This window comes from Octopus bimaculoides, chromosome 2 (assembly GCF_001194135.2).
Source record: "Octopus bimaculoides isolate UCB-OBI-ISO-001 chromosome 2, ASM119413v2, whole genome shotgun sequence".
Taxonomy (NCBI): Eukaryota; Metazoa; Mollusca; class Cephalopoda; order Octopoda; family Octopodidae; genus Octopus; species Octopus bimaculoides.
Window position 1 is genome coordinate 70,629,473 of NC_068982.1, and position 23,176 is coordinate 70,652,648.

The 23,176-nt window shown below is 37.2% G+C and overlaps 2 protein-coding genes across 2 annotated transcripts; one reads left to right on the forward strand and one right to left on the reverse strand.

Annotated features, from left to right (window-relative positions):
• The first annotated feature begins 35 nt into the window (after positions 1 to 35).
• LOC106875328 (uncharacterized) lies at positions 36 to 9,997 on the forward strand. Its single transcript, XM_014923417.2, has 2 exons — positions 36 to 183; positions 8,044 to 9,997. Exons 1-2 carry the CDS (start codon positions 93 to 95, stop codon positions 9,102 to 9,104), a joined length of 1,152 nt encoding a protein of 383 aa, XP_014778903.1. The 5' UTR covers positions 36 to 92; the 3' UTR covers positions 9,105 to 9,997.
• A 7,965-nt stretch (positions 9,998 to 17,962) lies between these two features.
• Positions 17,963 to 19,447, reverse strand: LOC106875329 (WD repeat-containing protein 18). Its single transcript, XM_014923419.2, has one exon. The coding sequence runs from the start codon at positions 19,397 to 19,399 to the stop codon at positions 18,050 to 18,052; it is 1,350 nt and encodes a 449-aa protein (XP_014778905.1). The 5' UTR covers positions 19,400 to 19,447; the 3' UTR covers positions 17,963 to 18,049.
• Between the last annotated feature and the right edge of the window lie 3,729 nt (positions 19,448 to 23,176).

A 23,176-nucleotide genomic window follows, 5' to 3' on the forward strand; every position in this document is an offset into this window, starting at 1 on the left:
ACGTAGTACATGAACAAGGTAAAAAAAAAATGGTATTAATTTACAAAAGGATTGTTTTTAATGTTTCACCGCTCGAAGGGAGAGAACAGCTCATGTCTCTAATAGAATTGGGTCAGATGAAGTATTTCGAGCCGTCACGAAGAATCCGTAAAAATTCTGACAGGTCAGAAAGCTACGAAATAGGTGAGACTCGGTATTATATTTTCTACCTGCTAATGGCTTTTTACCTTTCTCTTTGTGTTCTATTTACGCCAATATTGGGATTTTAATCTCACCAACAATTATGTTTCACTTTTTTTTTTTTGAGGTCGCTTGAAACAAGTAATTATATCGAATGTGATTTATATAATGTAAAGTAATCGATACATGTATATTTAGTAAAAGATTAGCTTTATTATTATTATTATTATTATTATTATTATTATTTTATTCAAGTATTTTTTTTGTCTGCCTTTCGCAATCTCGAACCGGCAGTAATAATATAAGTACGTGTTATAAATCTTTCTTTCTGGCTCTGCCTACATGGCCCCCGATAGCTAGCTATTGTTGTTTAGCTCCGTGTTAATCTCTATGGAGCTGATCTGCGATCTAAGGCATTCCGGCCATGACCATCCTGTGTCTTTAAGGATATACGTGTCCACATTACCTGCCTTTTATATAATATTGCATGATATGATTTGAGAAAGATTTTAGCTGCTATTTCTAATAAATCGAGTGATCACGCAGAGTTTCTCGTCTTGGTTTACGCCCGCCTCTCTCTTGCTCGCTACACACTCATATGATGTAGAACGTTTCATTAAGTTACTCTACATAGTCTTTCGACCTGTTATGAATAACCGCAGAATCTCTCTTAAATCACAACCTTACCGTAATTAAATATCAGATAAGATAACGCTGCCGTACATATCTTTCAAACTATGGCCTTGCCATGCATGTTACAGAAGTAATACCTTGGGCTGTGGGTTTACGTGCGTTAGGTGAGCGTGCCACAATCACCGCGCGTGGTTAAATTTATCAAATTTATCTAACGGTGTATGAACTGAGAAAGAAATACTTTATGTCAGTTTGAAGTCCTATTAGGTTCAGCACAGTATCGCGACGCCCATAACAAAATGACCACCATATGCCAAGCCAGCATGGGTGCGACTATATTCGCTCGACCTTCTTGAAGTAGTAGGCTAAAATGTTTTAAATCATACTTTACAGGCTTAGAAAAAGAGTAGAAAAGGATTTTTTGGATGATGCGGCCCCATTGTGCTCTGCGTATAACAAAAAGACAGGATAGTCACCGCTGATTTGCCTTTATTATCGTCTACTCAGTAAGAGCTAGCTTGGAGTTAACCATACGCCAAAGAAATCTCTATCTCTCTGTAAGCAGCGCAGGGGATACTAAAGCTAATATATGTGTATGTGTGGTATAACACCAGATTGGTCCCCTGTCAACGTTATTTCCTCATAACTTTCTTAATACTTACGTTTTAATGGAATTTTCCGGGATTACGATTATGTCGGAAAAGGAATTTACCTATTTTTTCCTTTTTTAGGAAGAGTGGCTAATCATTTTTCTTCTCCAATATGACTTAGGCACTTTTCATTTTTAATTTTTATTATTCAGAACATCAACACTACGTCGTCTACTCGAAAATATCATTTAAAAACGTATTATTTACAAAAAAAAATGCGTTTTAACCCGCTGCTTGTCCAGAGCATTTTCATAAGTTTGTCTTAAACGGCCATGTTTGTTTTCAGACTTTAGAATTAGTCCTTGTTTTATATGTTCTGAGTAATATAGAGCCTTCCTCTCATAAGTTCCAAGTAACTCTAATGGTTGAAAAAAATTGGAAATGTGTGTCGCCTAGAAAATATGTTCTGTGCATCCATGTGTGATGAATAAATAAATAAATAATGTATGTTATCAATGTAATCGTAACTTATCTCTGCAAAATCTCATTTAAAATATGCATTTTAAAGAAAGTTGTGAGGAAACAAAGTCGGTTGGGGCACTTAACTGTAGTTATGCGAAAGAAAACAGATACTTTAATTAAGGTAGTCATAGATGTACTATGTATGAAAAATTATACTTCTGCAAACATGAATGTATGCAAGCTTGTGTGCATTACATATATATATATATATATATATCTTCTTCTTCGTCGTTTAACGTCCGCTTTCCATGCTAGCATGGGTTGGACGATTTGACTGAGGACTGGCTACACCAGGCTCCAGTATATATATAGTATATTTTATAGGAATTTAAAAGTTATACCCAGTCATTGAGTCACCATTGGTTTCATACCTATAAAGCACTTAGCAGTAAAGGTGACTTGTCAGATTCAAATGGCTGAAGGCACATGACCCCTCTAAAAGCCAGAGGAAGAACTATTTAATGGTCAGTTGATTTTGTAAACAAAAGATAATTGTCCATGCTATGGGTGAAACATATATGTATATGTACAAGTTCAGGCTATTGAACATAGAGAATGAATGGCAGGGATTCTCCCCCATGTGAACCCAACAGAGGGACCAGCTATCACAGTTGGCAACAGTATGATAGGTAAGACAAAGATATGAGGACAAGGAAAGTCCCTGGTCCATCATTGCTGAGATGCTTAAAATATATGGTAGAGTAGGATACAGTCTAGTCACCTGTGTAGTTAATCAGGTTATTCAGGAAGGTGTAATCATCTGTGACTGGTGTAGCAACATCATAGTTAGCTGCTACAAGGTTAAAGGATGTGCTTTAGAAATAATTATAGGGGCATCAAATTGCTGGACCAGGTGATGACTGATACAGAGAGAGTTATAGCCCAATTAATTAGGAACTGAATTAGACTAGATGAAATGCAGTTTGGCTTTGTGCCAAGGAGAAGCATTACTGCAAGAGAAATATTTAACCAAGAATAAAGCCATTGTACTTGGCATTTGTTGATCTGGAGAAAACCTTCGACAGGATGCCTCGCTCTGTGATATGGTGGTCTCTGAGGAAGCTGGGGGTAGATAAATGGCTTGTGAAAGCAGTACAGGGATGCTGTTGGTAAGGTAAGAATTAAGCACGAATGCAGTGGTGAATTTAGTGTATAAGTAGGTGTTCATCAAGGCTCAGTCTTCATCCCACTCATCATCATCCGTAACAGGGGAATTTAAGATCAAAAGCCCATGGGAATTATTATATGCTGATATGTCAATTTGAAGTCATAGTAGAATCTGTAATGGAACTAGAAAAGAAACACCAGATGAGGAAGCAAAACCTGGAATCAAAGGGCCTTAAAGTTAACTAAGCAAAGACCAAGATCCTAGTAAGCAAGAAATCAGACAGGACCTTACCCATTTCAGGTAAATGGCCTTGCTTGATATGTAGGAAAAGTGTAAGCAGGAATTCTATTCGGTGAATCCAGTGCAAGTTATGGACACACAAGAAGTGCAGTGGTCTAATAGGAAAGTTAACAGAGAAAGTGTTGTTTGTATGTGGAAGGAGCCATAACGTCTACAGTTACATGACAAATTGACTTTCTCAAATGCCTCAGAGACTCTCTAGAAGTAGGGAATAACTTCTGTTACCTTGGTGACCAAATTAGCAGTAGAAAAGGATATACTGAAAGTGTAATTGCTAGGATAGGAATAGGATGGAGACAGTTCAGAGAACTTTTACCTCTGTTGGCAACCAAAAGTCTCTCTCTCAGTGATACAAACAGCAATGCTACATGATAGTGAAATATGAGCCCTGAATGTAGAGGACATGCAAAGGTTAGATAGGAATGAAGCAGTAGTATATTGAAAGAAAAGTTAGGCATAAGAGGAATTAGTTGCAATGTGCAAGAGAGAAGACTGCACTGATGTGGTGATATGATGCATATGGATGTGGACTGTTGCATAAAGAAGTGCCAATCACTTAAAATGGATGGAACTTGTGGAAGAGAGAGACCCAGGAAGACTGATCTCAAGACACTGCTTTGCAAAGTAGATGACAAAGAACCAAGATATTTGGCACCTTGTTGTATTCAAGAGGACTTGTCCACCACAGGAGTATTGATATCCTAAAACCACCTTAGTAATGCTTGTCCATGAGGGTATCTGCTCTACCCCCACCTTCATCCTCTCTACCCTGTCAACCATCTCTCCCCACATTACATCCCTTAACACCCATCACTTTCTCTATCACCTGAGAGTAGAATAGGCACATACTATATCCCATGGCTTTCTTAATTACCTTTCTTCCCTTACCTCAAGCCACTTCCATTTCCAACTGTCTTCCCCTGCCTACTGTCTCCACTAATCACCTCCTTTCTGTTATCACCCTCAATGCCCTCATATATCTACTGTAACCCCTGCCCCCAAAGACTCACCTATATTTGTCTCCATCATTTGCTAGTCACCTCATCCTGTCCACTCACCCACCCCAGACCTCCATATCACCACACTTCTTCTCACTATCTCCAATGTCCCTCGAGAGCATGTCCCAACACATCTTTTGCCATCATCTTTCTCTCACTATCACTCTGTATCTCCAACTCACTCTTCTTTCCTTTTCAACCAGGGTATCTATGTGTCTACTCTACAGCAAGATACCTATATCTGTTGCTCTATATCTTAACCCTTTAGTGTTCAGATTAATCTGTCAAATGTAAAATGCTTATTTGTTCACATTATTTTGAATTATTCAGGTTCAAGGGTTGGGGGTCCACAATATTTGCTTGTAACTGTTAATTTTTTACATACAAATTTGAAATTTTGAGTGGGTGCTTGTATACCAGTGGTTTATAATTATGTAAATTTAGCTGATCTTGCTGATTAAATTTGACTTTTATGGGAAGGTAAATTTAATTAACGGGTGTAAAAGCAATAACATTATGTATAAGCACTAAAATTGAAATTCTTAATGCAACTTACCTGTTTGATTTGTTACTAAAACTATCCCAGATGTCAACCACCAACAATTTTGCCAATTTTCAGGATGAGGTACATCATCATCATCATCATCATCGTTTAACGTCCGCTTTCCATGCTAGCATGGGTTGGACGATTTGACTGAGGACTGGTGAAACCGGATGGCAACACCAGGCTCCAGTCTGATTAATTTGAATTAATTAAAATACAGGTATAATCAGCAAAAGATTTTATTTTTTTCTCTATATTTTATTCAAACATTTTCATTGAAAATTAAGTACAAAACTCTTTTACTAGTCAGTATACCATTGACTATATACTCTTATACAATTTAATGAATACATTTACATAACTGAATGCATCTAATAAAAAAAGTTCATTAGCAGGTGAGAAAAAGATGAGTACAAGTGCGTAACATACTGAAAATTAATATGTATTTCTCACTTTCACATATTATTTGTAATAAAATGAAAGGAATATATGATAGTATTACTATCAAACAACAAAATATAGTTATGCATATTCCTATTGTGAAACTGTCCAAAACACCCTTTACACAAGGGCACTTTGCAAAACAAACTCATATATGAGGTCTCGACCTGATATCTTTTTGCAGCAAACAGTCTGCAAATTTTTTCCATTTTATGGAAGTCAATATTTTTTCTGTTGACATCTGCCTCAGTTAAATTTGTTTTTCTCCTAGTTCTGTGCTTTCTGGAAGAAAAGCCTTCACATAACTGAGTTGCAATGTCAACCCAAAATTTCAAATGGTCGTTGTCCTTTGGTGGTGGAGGTACCTTGTGGCTTTTTACGTAATATATGAATTAACTATAGTTAGACATAATGCTGGAGATATATGGATCACCATACCTTATATCAGGACTCCAGTAATTCCTCAGTCGAGGAAGCTGCTTGATACCAAACATAATGTTCATGGTAAAAAAAGCTCGCATTCCTGCAGTATCAGTTGCTGCCATAGTGGATTGGGTCTTCCACAAATAGAAATTATGTGTTGAGCATTTGTTTTCTCCACGACAGCTTCACAAAAACTTTTTGATAAAAATAAAAATTATAGTGCAATGGTTGAGCATCAGGAGGTTACACTGTGTTGTGGACTAGTCTTTTCTGTGAAATCAGGAATTGTGAAATATGTAGTAATCTTCAACCATGTTGCGATAATGTTTTCAATATAATTTTCATCAATTTCATTATCAAAATCTTCCTTGTCCGACAAAGATTCATAAATATCAATATCAGATTTGTCTGAAGACAAATCACTGTTGTTTGCATTTAATATTTTATACATCATCAAGAGTAAAATCTTCAAAGTTGGAACTGCCATATGCTGACACCAAATTGTTAAAAACTAAGATATACACTTCTCTGCAAATGTTGAAAAAAACCAAGTAGTCTCAAAAATTTCATAGTATTTTTATTTGAATAAAGGCAGAAAAGGCTTTACTTCACATTATCTCGAAGCAACAAGAATTCAAAAACATGACTTATTTTTTTAGCAGTTTTATAGAGGAATCAGATATGGCTGCATTAAAAGGTACTAGTGATGGTGTCATGCAAAAAGCACTGGTCATGGTGCTACATAAAAAGCACAGGTGCTGGTGCCACATAAAAAGCACCCAATAAACTATGTAAAGTGGTTGGCATTAGGAAGAGCACCCAGCTGCAGAAGCCATGCCAGAACAATGGAACATGGTGCAAGTCTAACCTTGCCAGCTTCTCTCAAACTGTCCACGCCATACCAGCATGGAAGACATGTTAAACAATGGTAATAATATACAGAGAGTATCGTTTTTTGCAGTCAGTTATGAATTTAGAAAAAGATGTATAGCTCATCAAAGAAAATCTGTATTTGAAAACAAATAATCTTGAGAATCTTTTTATCATACTTAGTCAATGAATCCACTTTTAACATCAAAGGCTGCTTCAATACAGGTTCAGAAGCATCTATATGTCCAAATCAGATGATCTTTATCAGTTTTGGACATAGTGCTGGTTATGGGGGTATTAATTGACCTCTTTCAACTATACTCCCTACATAATAGCTAAGAGGCCATGTGTCTGAGTGAACATGATCATGGAGATTGGCACACATCCATGCTTGGGTTATCATAACTTAATGAGATGGTGCAGAGTCTTGTTGGAAGACGTACGGTCTTCTGTTGCATGCTCTGTCTATGCAAGGCCTCAACACTTTATCCAACACTTTTGTGTAGACAACAACATTGACTCTTAAGCCCTTTGAAAAACGTGTGTGTGTGTATATATATATAAAGGTGCAGGTGTGGTTGTATGGTAAGAAGTTTGCGGCGAGCTGGCAGAAACGTTAGCACGCCGGGCGAAATGCTTAGCGGTATTTCGTCTGCCGTTACGTTCTGAGTTCAAATTCCGCCGAGGTCGACTTTGCCTTTCATCCTTTCGGGATCGATAAATTAAGTAGCAGTTACGCACTGGGGTCGATGTAATCGACTTAATCACTTTGTCTGTCCTTGTTTGTCCCCTCTATGTTTAGCCCCTTGTGGGCAATAATGAAATAAGAAGTTTGCTTCCCAACCATATGGTTTCATGTTCAGTTCCAAGCATGCCACTTTAGACAAATGTCTTCTTTTATAATCCTGGGTCGACCAAAGTCTTGTGAGTGGATTTGGTAGACAGAAACTGGAAGAACTCCATCATGTGTGTGTGTGTGTGTGCGTGCATGCATGCTACTATCTCCTTGCCTTGACATCACATGGTAGTTGTAAATAAGTGTCAAAGTATTGCTGTGTCCTTTGTTTCCAATATTCAGTGTAAACATACCTGGTCATGGGGAAATGTTATCTTACTTGGAAAACAGGTGAGAGGTGGCAACAGGAAAGGCATCCGGCCATTGAAAATTTGTCACAACAGATTCCATCCATGGGAAAATGAACATTAAAACAAAAATGATGTTGATAAATACCACACATATAATTACTCCTGCATTTACAACTTACTGCCGATATCCTGGTAAATTAAGACAATGTAAAATAAAGTATCTTAATCTGAGAAATTATTTACTGCAAATATGAAATGCTGTTGTTCTTATTTTATAATTTAAAATTTACATAATGAATAAATTACATTTTATTATATTTAAAATTTTTCTTTTCTATATTTCTGCAGATCTGCCACGCCTGGATACTAATCGGAATTCCATCATGCAGGGGATACCAAAATTACCTCTCAAAACCCTTTCCTTAGGGTCTTTTTTTATATTCATTCTCCACTGGTTGGTAAAATTTGAGCAGGTGCGTGAACATGGCAGTTTCTATGATTTAAATATCGCTGTAGAAAAGGACTTCCAACCTTATGGAATGAAAGAACCAGAATTGTTCCCTGTTACAGGAGTAAGAAGAATTCCAAAAATTATCCATCAGACATGGAAGGACAAAATGGTACCTCGGAAACTGACATCTTGGGTGAAATCATGGGTTAAAAATCATCCTGATTGGGAATATTGGTTATGGACAGATGCCAGTGCTCGAGAAATGTTGGCTGATAAATATCCTTGGTTTCTGTCAACATTTGATAATTATCCTGAAAATATTCGACGGGCTGACGCTCTGCGATATTTTGTACTTTATGAATTTGGAGGTGTTTATGCCGATATGGATATGGAAAGTTTCAAATCTATTGACCCATTATCCTTGAAATATTCCTGTTTTCTTGGACAAGAACCATACGAACATCCTGTTTTGGATTCTAATTTTGAACATATTGTAATCAATGCCATCATGGGTTGCCGTAAAAATCACCCTTTTATGAAAAAGGTAATGGAAAGTCTGCCAGATTTCTCACACATGTGGAATGTCCTCGACAGCACAGGTCCACATTTTTTAACTCTCCACTACCGTCAATACCAGAAAAATAATTTACCCCCTGATGTCGATGATGGGGTTTATTTAGCACCAGCTGAATATTTCTTTCCAACAATTGACCCTGCAAAATTTTTCTGGATGCGGACTCAATGCGCTAAGTTCGACAAACTCACCAATATTCAACAGAAGGCATGCAAAAGCCTTAAAGTAAAAGGTATCAAGCGGACAATACCTTCAATATCTTTTGCTACACATCATTGGATTCATACTTACCTAGATCTGAGCATCACATTGAAGGGACCTGTTGAAATTCACACTGTCGTTCCACAGGTGAAAATATATAAAAGTAGTAAAACTTTGAGTTAGTGGGTGATAGTTTCCAAATAATAAATTGTTCTACATTGAAATTGTTCATAAATGATCAGAAACGTTGTTCATGCAAGAACCATGGTTAAATGGATGTTGGTGTGGGAATAATTGATGGCAGTGAATGTGACTCGATGCTTCATTTGACTCTTGGATATTTCTTTTCTTATTTTTTTTTTTTATACTTCTGAGGAAAAAAAAATTATATTTTTATTTTATTACAATTTGTCTATCACTTAAAAAAATATATTCATATATTTTTTTTAACGAAACTTGTCTCAAAAAAAAAAACAACAACAAAAATTAACAAACCATGATGTGTGATAAATTTTGGGAGAATGTCATTGGTTCAGTAGGCCTTTGTAATAATCATTTCTGTTATAAGTCATTTAAACATTAAAACAAAAATTGATCAAGAATTGGAATTCCACCTTAAAAAATGGAATTTGTCTATCAAGCTGGAATTATTCGTTTCCATGGAGAGAAGCTATGGCTTTACTCTTAACAATTTGGGGTTCATAATTATTAGAAGACATAATTGAATGTGTGAAACTCATTAAGAAAAAAATAAAACTACAAGAGGCATTCAATAAATATCTGGGTCTTCTCATATTAGCCTCTTTATTGGAAATAAAGTTTCAAATTGATGGATTTTTCACTATAAAGTTCTTAGAAGATCATTTCCAGCTTGGTTGACACCTAAAATGAGCAGGAATATGGCAGATCTTGAGCAAACAAAAGACAGATCTTGAACATTGTAAAGCAGAGAATTGGTGAATCGTTAAAGCATTGAAAACAGTATCATTCCAGCTCTCTATGTTCTAAGTTCAAATACTGCCAAAGTCAACTTTGACTTTCATCCTTTCGAGGTCAATAAAAAAGTACTTGTCTTATACCAGGGTTGATTCTTCTCTTTTTCTCTCTCTCTCTCTCCTTTCATTCTTGAACAAATCAGCTGTGGTCAGATACGGAGAAGCATGGGATCTGCCAGATCTATAAGCACTTAAGATATGCAGTTTTACAACAGTCACCCTATGACTCTATCAGAATTTGAAGGCCTGAGATTTGCATTCTGTCATAAAATGCATCATGGACAATGATTAACCCTTTAGCATCCAGTTTTCTCTGTCAAATGTAATACTTATTTATTCACTTTGTTTTGCAGTAATCATACATTACTTTGTTTTTTTTTTTGAGATTTTGATGATGTGATCACTTATTTTTAGAATAACATTGTAGTGTCAGTGTGAGAGGCAGGATCTAGCTGATTTGAACATAAAGCAGGTAGGATATTTTGGTCAGATGTTGCCAGTTTAAATCCTAAAGAATTACATAATATAACACACTTAAGCACTGACCAGTTCCAGTAAGAGATGTCAGCAGTAAACATAAGTACTATGAGAAGACTTTGCCTTTGTTGTATATATGAGATGTGTTAGAATATGCTTAACTGGATTGTCCCCTTAACCCTTTTGTTACCATATTCTAGTAAGAGATGTCAGCAGTAAACATAAGTACTATGAGAAGACTTTATCTTTGTTGTATATATGAGATGTGTTATAATATGCTTAACTAGATTGTCCCCTTAACCCTTTTGTTACCATATTTCTGTTGAAATACACTGCCTTTGTTTCAATTAATTTTGAAAATTATGAAGTATTTACTAAAATCACTTTGTCATTGTTAAACCAGTATTTAGGATTGCGAAGACTTAGTGGGGCAAGCGAAAGCGAAATTGGGATGGCACTTGTGCCCAGCGTCGCTTTTCTGGCACTTGTGCTCGTGACATGTGTAAGGATTTTCGAGCGAGATCTTTGCTAGTGCCCCTGGACTGGCTCTTGTGCAGGTGGCATATAAAATACACCATTTTGAGCGTGGCCGTTGCCAGTACCGCCTGACTGGCCTTCGTGCCGGTGGCACATAAAAGCACCCACTACACTCTCGGAGTGGTTGGCGTTAGGAAGGGCATCCAGCTGTAGAAACTCTGCTAAATCAGATTGGAGCCTGGTGTAGCCATCTGGTTTCACCAGTCCTCAGTCAAATCGTCCAACCCATGCTAGCATGGAAAGCGGATGTTCAACGATGATGATGATGATGATGAAGTTAACTTGAAATTTCGGTGGAACGTTTTAATCTAAATTACTTTAAAACTGGGAGTTAGTATCATGGAATCTGGAGCAGTCACAAGTAGGTTAGTATCAAAAGAGCTAAAACAGGAATTTTGTATCATAGAACCAAAAGCAGTCTTGGCCAAGTTAATATTAGTTTCACATTTTGGCACAAGGCCAACAATTTCAGGAGAGAGGGTAAGGTTGATTACCTCAACCCCAGTATTCAACTGGTACTTATTTTATCAACCCCGAAAGGGATGAAAGGCAAAGTTGACCTCAGAATGTATAGAGACGGACGCAAAACCACTAAGCATTTTGTCCAGTGTGCTAACAATACTGCCAGCCTGCTGCCTTATTGGCCAGGTTAATATTAAAAAGTTAAGATAGAAAGATAGTGTCACAGAACCAAGGGAGGTCTCAGGTGTGTTGGTTTTAAAAGAGTTAAAGTACATTTAAGGGAGAATTTGAACCCAGTATGGCAAGCTAACAGAATCCTCATCAGGTTTTCCAAAGCTGCTACTTATAGTTAGCTATTTGCTGTCTATCTGTAATACACATATTCACAGTTTGTGCCCAGTTCTGACAAATCTGTGACTTTTTGGTTGTATGTTGAATGTTATGTTATTCCTATCTGATAGGATTTTCCATGTGTACACACACCAAATAAATGGTGTGTCTGTAATATGGCCAAATGGTTAAGAAGTTTACTTCACAACCACAAAGCCCCCAAGTTCAATCCCACTGCATGGCACTTGGGGCAAATGTTATTTTTTGCAGCCTCAGGCTCACTGATAACTTGTGAATGAAATTAGGTTGATGGAAACTGTATGCAACCCTGTCAGCTGGATTATTCAGAATGTACTGCCCTGTCACATATCAAATTATACTAATTCTACCTGGGAATTATGTTAATTCAAGGGCAAGTAATTCAGTTGATTTAACAACTGAATCCTTATCACCAAACAGCAGAGATCTATGCCCACTATTATTTGGTCTTTATAGATATTTTATATAATAAGTGAATGATACAAAAAGAAAAAAAACATTCATTGCATTGACAGAATATGAAATTTTAAATGTAATATTAGACGCATGATTGTGTGGTTGAGAAGCTTGCTTTCCAAATGTGGTCTTAGGTTCAATCTCACTGTGTGGTACCTTAGATTAGTGTCTTCTACTATAGCCCCAGGCTGAGTGGATTTGGTTGATGGAAACTGTGTGGAAGCTTGTATGTATTTGTGTGTATCCTTATCTTGACATCGTGATGATTGTAAATGAGCAAGCTATGTTTGTTTCTTCTATGCAAAATATGTCTGGTCATGAGGAAATATTAACTTGCCTAGGAACAGGTGAGGGTTGGTAACAGGAAGGGCATCCAGCCGTAGAAAATTCTGCCTCAACAAATTCCATCTGAGTGTGGAAAAGAAGATGTTAAATAATGATGAGGGATCCAACCGGGTTACCATCATCATTTAACGTTCACTTTCCATGCTGGCACAGGTTGGATGGTTTGACCAGAACTGGCAAGCTAGAGAGCTGCATCAGGTTCCAGTCTGATTTGGCTTGGTTTCTACAGCTCGATGCCCTTCCAAATGGCAACCACTTTATAGTCTGTGTTAGGTGCTGTTTATGTGGCACTGCAACAAGTGCTTTTACATGGTGCTACCATGAGCATTTTATGTGGCACCAGCACAAGGCTCTTGCAGGCCAATCCTCTTCAGGGGATGCAGCCTTAACGCTTCTGTGCGGGATGGGTCTTGATATATATATTTAAGAGAAGGTTGAGGATTTGATTCCAATACTGCAAGTTTATTGTGTCAAGTATATTAATTAATGATGCTAATTTCATGGGCTCTGGTGAATGGATAAACGGTGAAATCACTCCACTCCAATTAGGATTTTCACTCAGAACCTTGAGAGATGAAAACTAAATATTGTAATAGATTTAAACCTGCGTTCTACTGTTTTTTTGTCATGGGGAGTTAAAATGGTAAAAATGAGGATCAACCAAGTTATCATCATCATTATTATTAACATACATTTTCCATACTGGCATGAGCTGGACAGTACAACAGAAATTGATGAGCCAGGAAACTGCACCAAATTCCAAAACATACTTTGGCATGGTTTCTATAACTGGAAGCCCTTCCTAATGCCATTTTTGAAGGTCCAAAGACATTGGATTATTTTTTGACAAGGGAAATATCACCACTTGTAACGCAGCAATTTTCAGCGAAGAGAAAATGTAAACACACACACACAAATATGCATAAAAGTATAAAGTGGCCCTCTTTCAGTTTTCATCCTGTCACAAGATTTTGGTCAACCCAGGGCCATAAGAGAAAACACCTGACCTAGGTACCACACAGTGGGACTGAACTTGAAACCATGTAGTAAGGAAGCAATTCATATAAATACAGAGAGCAGCACTTTAAAACTGACATGTTTTGCTCAGCTGCTTTTTTTTTTTTTTTTTTTTTCATGTGCTTGGTTTCCAGTTGTAGAAACCAAACCAAACCAAAAACATATGAACAAGATAATATTGTCCCTTCTCTCCTCAGACCAATGGAGATGACTAGCAATGATTTATCTAACCCATGTCAACATGGAAAGCAGATGTAAAACAACAACGATGATAATGTCCTAATATTTTCTTATTGGATTTACCCTGTGATGCATTTTTATTGCTGGTGCAGTTCTCTCTCCATCCAGCTGTCCACATCTTGAATGTTTCATTAGGTGAGAGAGTCAAGACAATATCTATTATACATTTACTCATGACTACTTAAACACTTAAAGCAATTAGTAAATGCTGGTGCAGCCTTCCAGCTTGCCAATCCTGACCAAACTGTCCAACCCATTTCAGCATGAACAATGAATGTTAAATGATGATGATGGTATATGATACCCAGCCATACTTATCCATGAATGATTGCTGGCTCTTTGATGTTTTTATATCCAGTCTGTAAAATCCACTGACTTGTTCATCAAAATTTCTGTTTTAAGCACTTTAATAGTACTGTCATCATCATCATCATCGTTTAACGTCCGCCTTCCATGCTAGCATGGGTTGGACGATTTGACTGAGGACTGGTGAAACCGGATGGCAACACCAGGCTCCAATCTGATTTGGCAGAGCTTCTACAGCTGGATGCCCTTCCTAACGCCAACCACTCAGAGAGTGTAGTCGGTGCTTTTACGTGCCACCAGCACGAAGGCCAGTCAGGCGGTACTGGCAACGGCCACGCTCAAAATGGTGTATTTTATGTGCCACCCGCACAAGAGCCAGTCCAGGGGCACTGGCAACGATCTCGCTCGAAAATCCTATGAAGGCCAGTCAGGCGGTACTGGCAACGATGCGATGAATATGAAGACTGAGATTAGCTGGGTGAAAGTGACAATGATGGAAAATGAAGATGTGCAAAACAGTGGTGAAGTCTAATCAGCTTGATTTTGATTTGCCTGAACTGGAAATATCAAAATTAGTCTTGTAGAACCTACTTCATGGTGATGTGAGGAGAGGAAAACCTTGTCACACATCGGCAACTTGATCGCAGACACTGGCCTGGAATATATCCAGGACCTTGAGGTGATGATGTTGGACTGAAGAGTGTGGTGGGTTGACTTTGTTGGTGCAGCCCAGGTTGGAACCTGGCCATAGATGAACCTCTCAAAGATAGCAAAAAGACCATGACAACAGAGAGACGGTTGGAATGGAATGAGTCGGAACAAATATGAAGTATCTCATCTGACATTTTAAAAATTTTGCCAATATGCTGCACTTTATTAACCCTGAAAAGATGAAAGGCATTTCTGAGCTAGAAAGCATACAGCAATGTATTTTGCCCTAAACTCTTCACACTACTACAAATCCACCCTATTCCCCTTTATAGTGGTATTAATTCTCCTGAGTGACTTAGTCTTAAGTGGACAGCTTTCGAATGATTCAATTACATGAGACTGACTTGTGCTAGAGAAACAAAGTCTTTAGTTGTAACCCAACAGGCCACTAAATTTGAAGATGTGCAATTATCAACTCCTGTTAGTAATAACAAAGAGATATTGAGTGTATCATGTCATCATCATCATCATCATTATTTAACAACTGTTTTTCATGCTGGCATGAGTTGGACAGTTCAACAGAAGCTCACAAGCTAAAAAACTACACAAAACTCCAAAGTTTGCTTTGGCATGGTGCTTAAGGCTAGATGCCCTTCCTAATGCAAACCACTTTACAGTGTACTGAATGCTTTTTATGTGGTACCAGCACTGGAAAAGTCACCAAGTAACTAAGAGGAAGCAGTATTAAGTGGGGTGGCTTTATGCTAGGTAACAAGAGACTAAAGCATGACAGAGGGACAGGAACAGCTATCTTGCAGTAGAGGAGATATATTGTTACTGCAACTGGGAAAAAAAAAAAAAGAAAATGGTGGTGGAGAGGTGTCAGGGTGCACCCTCAGGTTACAAGGTGAATATAAGAGAAGTAGCATAGATGGGTATAGCAGTCCTTGAATACAAGAACAAAAGATTTTTTACAAGAAACTAGCATATATAGCTGATCCAAAAATATTGTACAATATTGGTTTGTTTTTGATTAGGCACAAAGGCACTTAATGCTAAAAATTAGGAAATAAGATAGTGCAATATCCATGCTCTTTCCAAAGGGATATATACATATATATTATGGTCCTGAAAGGGTAAAAAAATCGAAGTATTTCCAAAACATCACTCAACCTGAGCTTGAGGTTATCTACACTCTTTAATTGGAGTGCCATTCTAATGTATAAAACCACAAATATTACTTTTTACATGCAATGATGTTAAAAACAGAGTAATACTGAAACAATTGTAACTGGTCATTTAAGATGTGCTAAACTCTTTCTTTAATTTTTGTTTGGATTATAGATAGATAAAATAAAGGTGATAAAGTGTCAGGGTGTCAAAGTGAATAGGAGTGAGAATGGTTGGATTCAAACAAGCAGTGCTATTAATACAAAATGGTTTTGAGCATTGTGCACCCTGCAAGACATTCTCTCCTCACAAATTCCAGCCTGGCCTTAGGTCCCCAAGGTGTTTCTCTATGGTCACTTGATCTGCTAGAAATAGCAACCAAATATGTCTTTGATCATTCTATCATCTTAAAAAAGTATAGGATATTTGTTATCTGCAAAAGACAAGATGATCATGACTGGAACACATCTGTACATTGATTTGTTTAAGAGTTGACCTGAGATTAAACAAATATTCAGTCAAAACATGTTAAACTGCCCTCCTGCTTCACAAAAGAAAACTTCCATTCTCTCTCTACACCACTTCATACTCTATGTAAAATATAGTCACTCTGAGTGAAAACTTCTCAAAATACTACAGTGTATATGGAAAGCTTTTTGACATTAGCAGGCTATTCGTTTCTGGTTGTTGTGTGCATATAACTCAGGAAGGCATTACTTCTGAATATTTTATCAAGGCTCTGTTATAGGTCCAACTCTTCCTCCTCTACATCGACAATCTTCATGCCAATGTTCTATTCATCAATATTTATGCTGACAATACTACTCTTTATTTTGTGGTCGTCCTGGCAATCCCTCTTCTTTGAAACAGTCGGAATTTGCTGCTAATTTTGACATGGATCGGCAGTTAAGAAATGGAACAAGAAGTGACTAGTAACTTTTAAGCCTAGCAAGACCAAACTCAAGCCTTTCAGTAGGAAGTGGGATACCTTCTGTATTGTGTTCTTAAATTTTGATTTGAAACAAATTAGAGTTTGGAATTTATTTCACTGCACTGAAGTTTATGTTTGTTTTCAATGTTTTTTTTTAATTATTACTATTATTTGGGAATTTAGAAGTGACTAGCAACTTTTAACCCTGGCAAGACCAACTCAAGCCTTTCAGTAGGAAGTGGGATACCTATCTACCTCCCATTTATACAAGTTATAGGTCTGAGGTGTCACATGGTGAGACAGTCAAATCACTAGAGAGTAGGTCTTCTACAAAATTGCTTGGTCTTTAATTTCTCAGCTAATCTTTATTGGGGTTCATACATTGTCAGTTGGTAGGTTTGCATCTCATAAGGTGTGTGGGGGGAGGGTGTCATTGTATAGATCAAAGGATAACCTCACATCTTTACAAGTCCACAATTCATCCTCATATAGAATACTGTTCTCATATTTGGGCAGGTGCACCATCATGTCACTTGGATCTCCTCAACCAGCTTCAGAAGCAAGTCTCTAATCTGATTGGTCCCTCTCTTGCTTTAACTCTGCAGCCTTTGTCACATCGATGTAATGTTGTCAGTCTTAGTCTTTTCTATCATTAGTGCCACAGAAAGTGCTCTGATGAACTTTCTCTTTAATCTACAACAATTTGTGTCATCTCACTTGACTTGAGACTCACAGCTAAATGTTGCTGAGCTTCCACAAACAAGGAAGTCTTTTTACAGTTGTAGCCTTTTTCCTTAAACTGCTAAACTTTGGAACTTTCTTCCATTTCATTGTTTCCCCCCTTCTTATAACGTGAACTCTTTCAAGCCTAAAGTAAATTCATTGTTTTCATCATAATTTCTCCTTTTTGCTTGGGACTTACAAAACAAAAAATAAAAAGCAAAGCAACCAGTCATGATGCTGTCCCGTCAACTACCCTCATGCTCACCAAGTTCTTCACCAAAATAAAATGCCTTAATAGACTACAAAACAAACGTAAACAAAAGTCATTAATGAAGAAAATTAAATTCAGGTAACTGAAAAAATAATTTGCACATTGGTTCTGAATGATTTATTATATATTTGATGTGTGTGTTTTATACAAATTTTCTGAAAATGAAACGATGGAAATGTTATTTCAAAAGCTGACTAACTGAAAAAGTAAAAAGTTTTTCATTCTCAGTTTTAATCAGATCAATTTCTTTCCTCAATTTAGCTATAGTCTCAGTTCTTTCGCGCGAACTCTGTTCTTCGTCTTCTGCGACTGAATCGCTTGGGATAATGTGGCTGTCGAGTTCACCGGCCAAAATAGTAGCAAAAACATCTGACTGGAATGGATATGACTGACCACACACATTGGTCTCTTGCAGGAAATTTTGAAAAAGGACAGATGAGATTTTATCTTTTTTGTTCATCATTTCTGTTTGAAATTTATGGATGGGGAAAGTTTCTTTGGACTTGGTTTCGAAAACAGAGCGATAGACGGGAGCGATAAAAGCATTAGTGACTGCCGTTTTGTGCATCAATGTTTTCAAACATCGACCATTAGATGTGTCCCACACTTTCACAGTGCAATCATCGGAACCAGACGCCAACAAACTACCGTCCATAGACACTGATAGACAATTGACATGTTTGCTGTGACCAAGAAAATAGAATTTAGTTTTATCCGATCCTCCACTCATAGTATCATCCGTTGTATTGGCTGAACCTTGTGACAGATCTACAACGTAAATTTTACCACTGCTACCACCGGCATAAAGGCGGTTTTCAGCCATGTTCATAGTAACAGACAAAAGACTTTCGGAAAACATAAAACTACACAAAAGCCGGCCAGTGGCAAGATCCCAAAATTTACATGTTCGATCAAGGGAAGAGGAGACAATGCGAGCTCGTATTCCACCGGCGCCAACATATAAGTCAGTTATAGGAAGTGTGTGGTCGTGCCATATAAACAATGGTTCTGGCGTAGAATTTTTATTGTTTTTGTTGTCCATAGCATTAAAAATATCGACCAAGGACCAGGCAATAATCTGATTGTCTTCTCCACCAGTTAAAAAAGTTAAGTTATCAGCAAACTTAATACACACGATGTTTTGAAAATGTTTCTGAATGACAGACAGAAGTTGACCAGTTAATACGCACCATACGTAAAGTTTTTCTTGGATTCCTGCAACACAATATAAACCGTCTGGAGAAACTGCCAATGAAGAAATATTTTTAGGAACTTCCATCTTTATAGCCGGAGACGAGGAGTTGGTGATATTCCATACACAAAGCACATTTTCAGAGGCCGACAAAAGATAATTCTTTTTTATCAAACACAAGCCGTTAGCTATCGGACCGAGTTCTTCTCTGAAACATGCTAAAGCCGTGCATGAGTTGATATCTAATACACAAATACTTCCTTTCTGCCTACATTCGGAGCTTTTACTACCCAAATCACTCGATATAATAACTTCCGAACAGCGGAGAACCGACATTTTTTATTTCGTTCTACACGTGCTACTGAGTTACCTGCTCCTTATTTTACTAACTAGTGCCATCTAGCGATTGAATTGCGTCCCTTGTTTTAAAGTTTGCTTCTAAAAATTTCATATTAAGCTTTGTGTGTTCTTTTTGTTATCATGTTTCCCATTGTCATGTAAATTTTCAATAGGTATCGACGTTTTGACAGTTATTAGTTTGTTTTTTTATTTCAAGAACTTTCATTAAAAAAATTTTGAAAATTGCTTATACAATTTGCATCCAGTACCATATCAGAATTTAGAGAATAGCGAGAGCATGAATTAGTTTCAAGTTTAGGTTGTTTCCACATCAACTGAGGTTGGTAATGCGTTAAGACATGAAAATCACACTTGCCCATTCTGCCTATACATCTTACGTTCTTATTTCAAATTACTCTGAGGTCAACTTTGCCTTTCATCCTCTCGGGGTTGAGTACTAAGGCGGATGTAATCGACTAGGATCAAGTCCCAAAATTTCTGACCTTATGCCAAAATTTGAAACAATTATTGGTAAATTTTCAGATTAACACCCGCACGATTTTCACTAGGATGCTAGGGTTAGGGTTTTAGGGTTAGTTTAAGGGTTACGGTTAGGGAATTCCGTCCCTAACCCTAACCCAAATCGTAACCCTAAACCCTGACCCTAAAACCCTAACACCCTAGAGAAAATCGTGCGGGTGTTAATCTGAAAATTTACCCAATTATTATGGTGATATAAGATGGTGAGCAGGGGAAATCGTTTGCACGCCGGACAAACTACCTTGCAGTATTTCTTCCGGCGCATTATGTTCTGAGTTCAAATTCAACCAAGGTCGACTTTTCTTTTTAGCCTTTCCTGGTCGATAAAATAATAACTAGTTGAACAATGTGGTCCATGTAATCGATTATCTCGCTTATTATTATTATTAAGGCGGCGAGCTGGCAGAATCATTAGCACATCGGGCAAAATGCTTAGAAGCATTTCGTCTTGTCAGTACGTTCTGAGTTCAAATTCTGCTGAGGTCGACTTTGCTTTTAATTCTTTCGGAAGTCGATAAATTAAGTACCAGTTGAACACCGGGGTCGATATAATCGACTCGCACCCTCCTCCCAAATTCCTGGCCTTGTGGCGAAATTTGAAACTATTATTATTGGTGAGCACGCTGGACGAAATGCTTAGCGGTATTTCGCCCGTCGCGAGATTCTCAGTTCAAATTCCACATCAACTTACTTTTTTTTTTTTTTTTTTTACTAATCTGGGCTCGATGAAATAAAGTATAGTCAAGTACTGGTCTCAAAAACTGTTGGCCTTGTGTCCAAATTAGAAACAGTTACCGGATTAACTTGTGGATAAGTTGCACCCTAATTAAGTGCTTCAAATCTTGGTACAAATTTTTCCCCTTCATATGCAAACTTGATATCGGTTTTGCCCCGTATATACGTTACACCTCAGTTTTTTCAGTTACAATCAGTTATAAAATAGTTCGCCTTATACACGGGTAAATATGGTATAATCATCCATTAGGGCGGTGGATTAGCGGAATCTTTAGGACACAGGAACATGTTTTACGGTATCGGTATTTATTCCGGTTATGTACGTTCTGGGTTCAAATCCCACCGAGTTAATATTTGCGTTTCATCCAACCGAGATTGATAAAACAAACTACTAGTCAAGTACTGGGGTCGATGATAAGTACTAACCTACACCTACAAAGAATGGAATTTGGGGGCGGGGGTTGGAAAGATAATCGAAAGAGCCCTCACACTAGAAAGAAACTTCTTCCAAAAAGCTTAGTGACGTTCTAATAGAGAATTTAAAACATTAAAAAAAAAAAATTGGTGGGTTTGATATACAAGATATATGTACATGTATACATGTGAATAGAGAGAAAGCAAAGACCGAAAATTTCAGACTATGCCCTTTTAAGTATAAATAGAAAGATATTTATATATTAACAGAGCAAACTTACACAGCGTACAATGACACAGAAAATTAAAGGGGAGAATGTATGGTGTTACAACAGCTGTTTGAGGGGACTCGGAATTACTTCATAGTGTTGGCAGGTGTAGTTCACAAAAATATGCAACCAGTAGTGGTTAGATATTTATCTCTCCACCCTGAAGACGGAGATCGGATCTACCCAATGTTTATATGCTTCCATTACTGGTTGCATATTTTTGTGAACTGAGAACATTCAGTCTTTTCTTTCTCACCATTTACATATATACATATACGTATATTTACGTATATTTTATCTGTTTTTATATTTGCATCATTCTCTCTCTCTCTCTCTCTCTCTCTCTCTCTCTCTCTCTCTATATATATATATATATATATATATATATATACATGTATATATGAGAAACAAGTTAAAAATAATGGTCATTACATATAATTCTTTTATTTGAGCAAATTTGGCTTACAGCTGTTTCCAGTAATCATTATTGGTACATTACTGATAAGTTTACTCATAGCCATTTCTGAATATCCAAAAATGGTTATAAAGAAAGTAGTATTAACTTTCTTAGGTCGTTCAATTTGCCTCAATTGATCAATAGACAATTGAGTAAACCTATCAGTAATGTATCTATAATAACTACTGGAAACAGCTGTAAGCCAAATTAGCTCAAATAAAAGAATTATATATAATGACCATTATTTTAAATTTGTGTTTTTTTATATATCACTCTGTGTAAAAATCAGTTTGTCTGGAGCCCATACACGGATTTATAATATAGAATTATGATGAACCATAACTTGGGACACTACCAAAAGATTGCTTGGAGTTTTTCACTAATCTAAGTAATATTGTTAGCCTGGTGTGCCAACAGAGAGCTTGTGAAGTATTCTACCCAGATTGATAGCCTCTCGCTATTTGTTGTGTGTGTGTGTGTGTGTAACGGATGAAATTTGTAAAAGGTTGGAATTAATTTGTAACGGTTATGCTTTTAGTTGAAGTCGAGGGTCACTAATCGTAACGGTTAAGATTGATTAGGTACACAATAATATGAAATGTTGGAGTCAGCAGTTGTAACGATAAAAATTTGTTGTTATAACGGCAAGTTGTAAGATGAGAAAGATGAACAATGCATGAAGTTTTAAGAAAGTATTTATTTACCGTTACGTTGAAAGTACCTTGTCTCGTCGGGCAGATTATAAAATCCGGGAGCATGCGAAAGAAAGTTAGATGTGGTAGAATTTTTCTTTGTATAGTTTTGTGTACACGTTGTTAGTAGTAATCCACATATAGTGATAGAATGATTTTGTAAGAGAACAGAATTAGAGCTAGTGAAAGTTGTAGGGTCGTAGGAAGGTGTCTCATAGTTGCTGACAGTAAATTTCATTTCTCTGTCTGACTATTGTCTATAGTAGCTGCCTTGCCTGTGATCATGATTCTAACAGTCCGTTCCCTAACTGATTGAGTTGTCATGAGCCGACTTACTCAGTTGTCACCAAGCGACTACTGGTTTTTGCTTGGGGTGGGGGTTCTTGCTTTTATAACTATCCAGAAGGGTAGACATATCGTTGGGAACAATGGGCTTCGTTGGTGGTACCGTGATATCTTTATTCTAGCTTTTGGTGAAGTAGAAGAGGTTATAAGGGTCCAGTGGTGAAGACATTATTTCGGACTAGCTAAAGTCATCTGGCATATGTAAAACTGCTGTCAGAGAAAAAAAACCCATTGTTCCACCGTGAGAAAAGTTCTCTTGAACTGTTAATTTCTATTTGGCTATGGTGGATCGAATCCACTTCATGCTTGCAAGATTCACTAT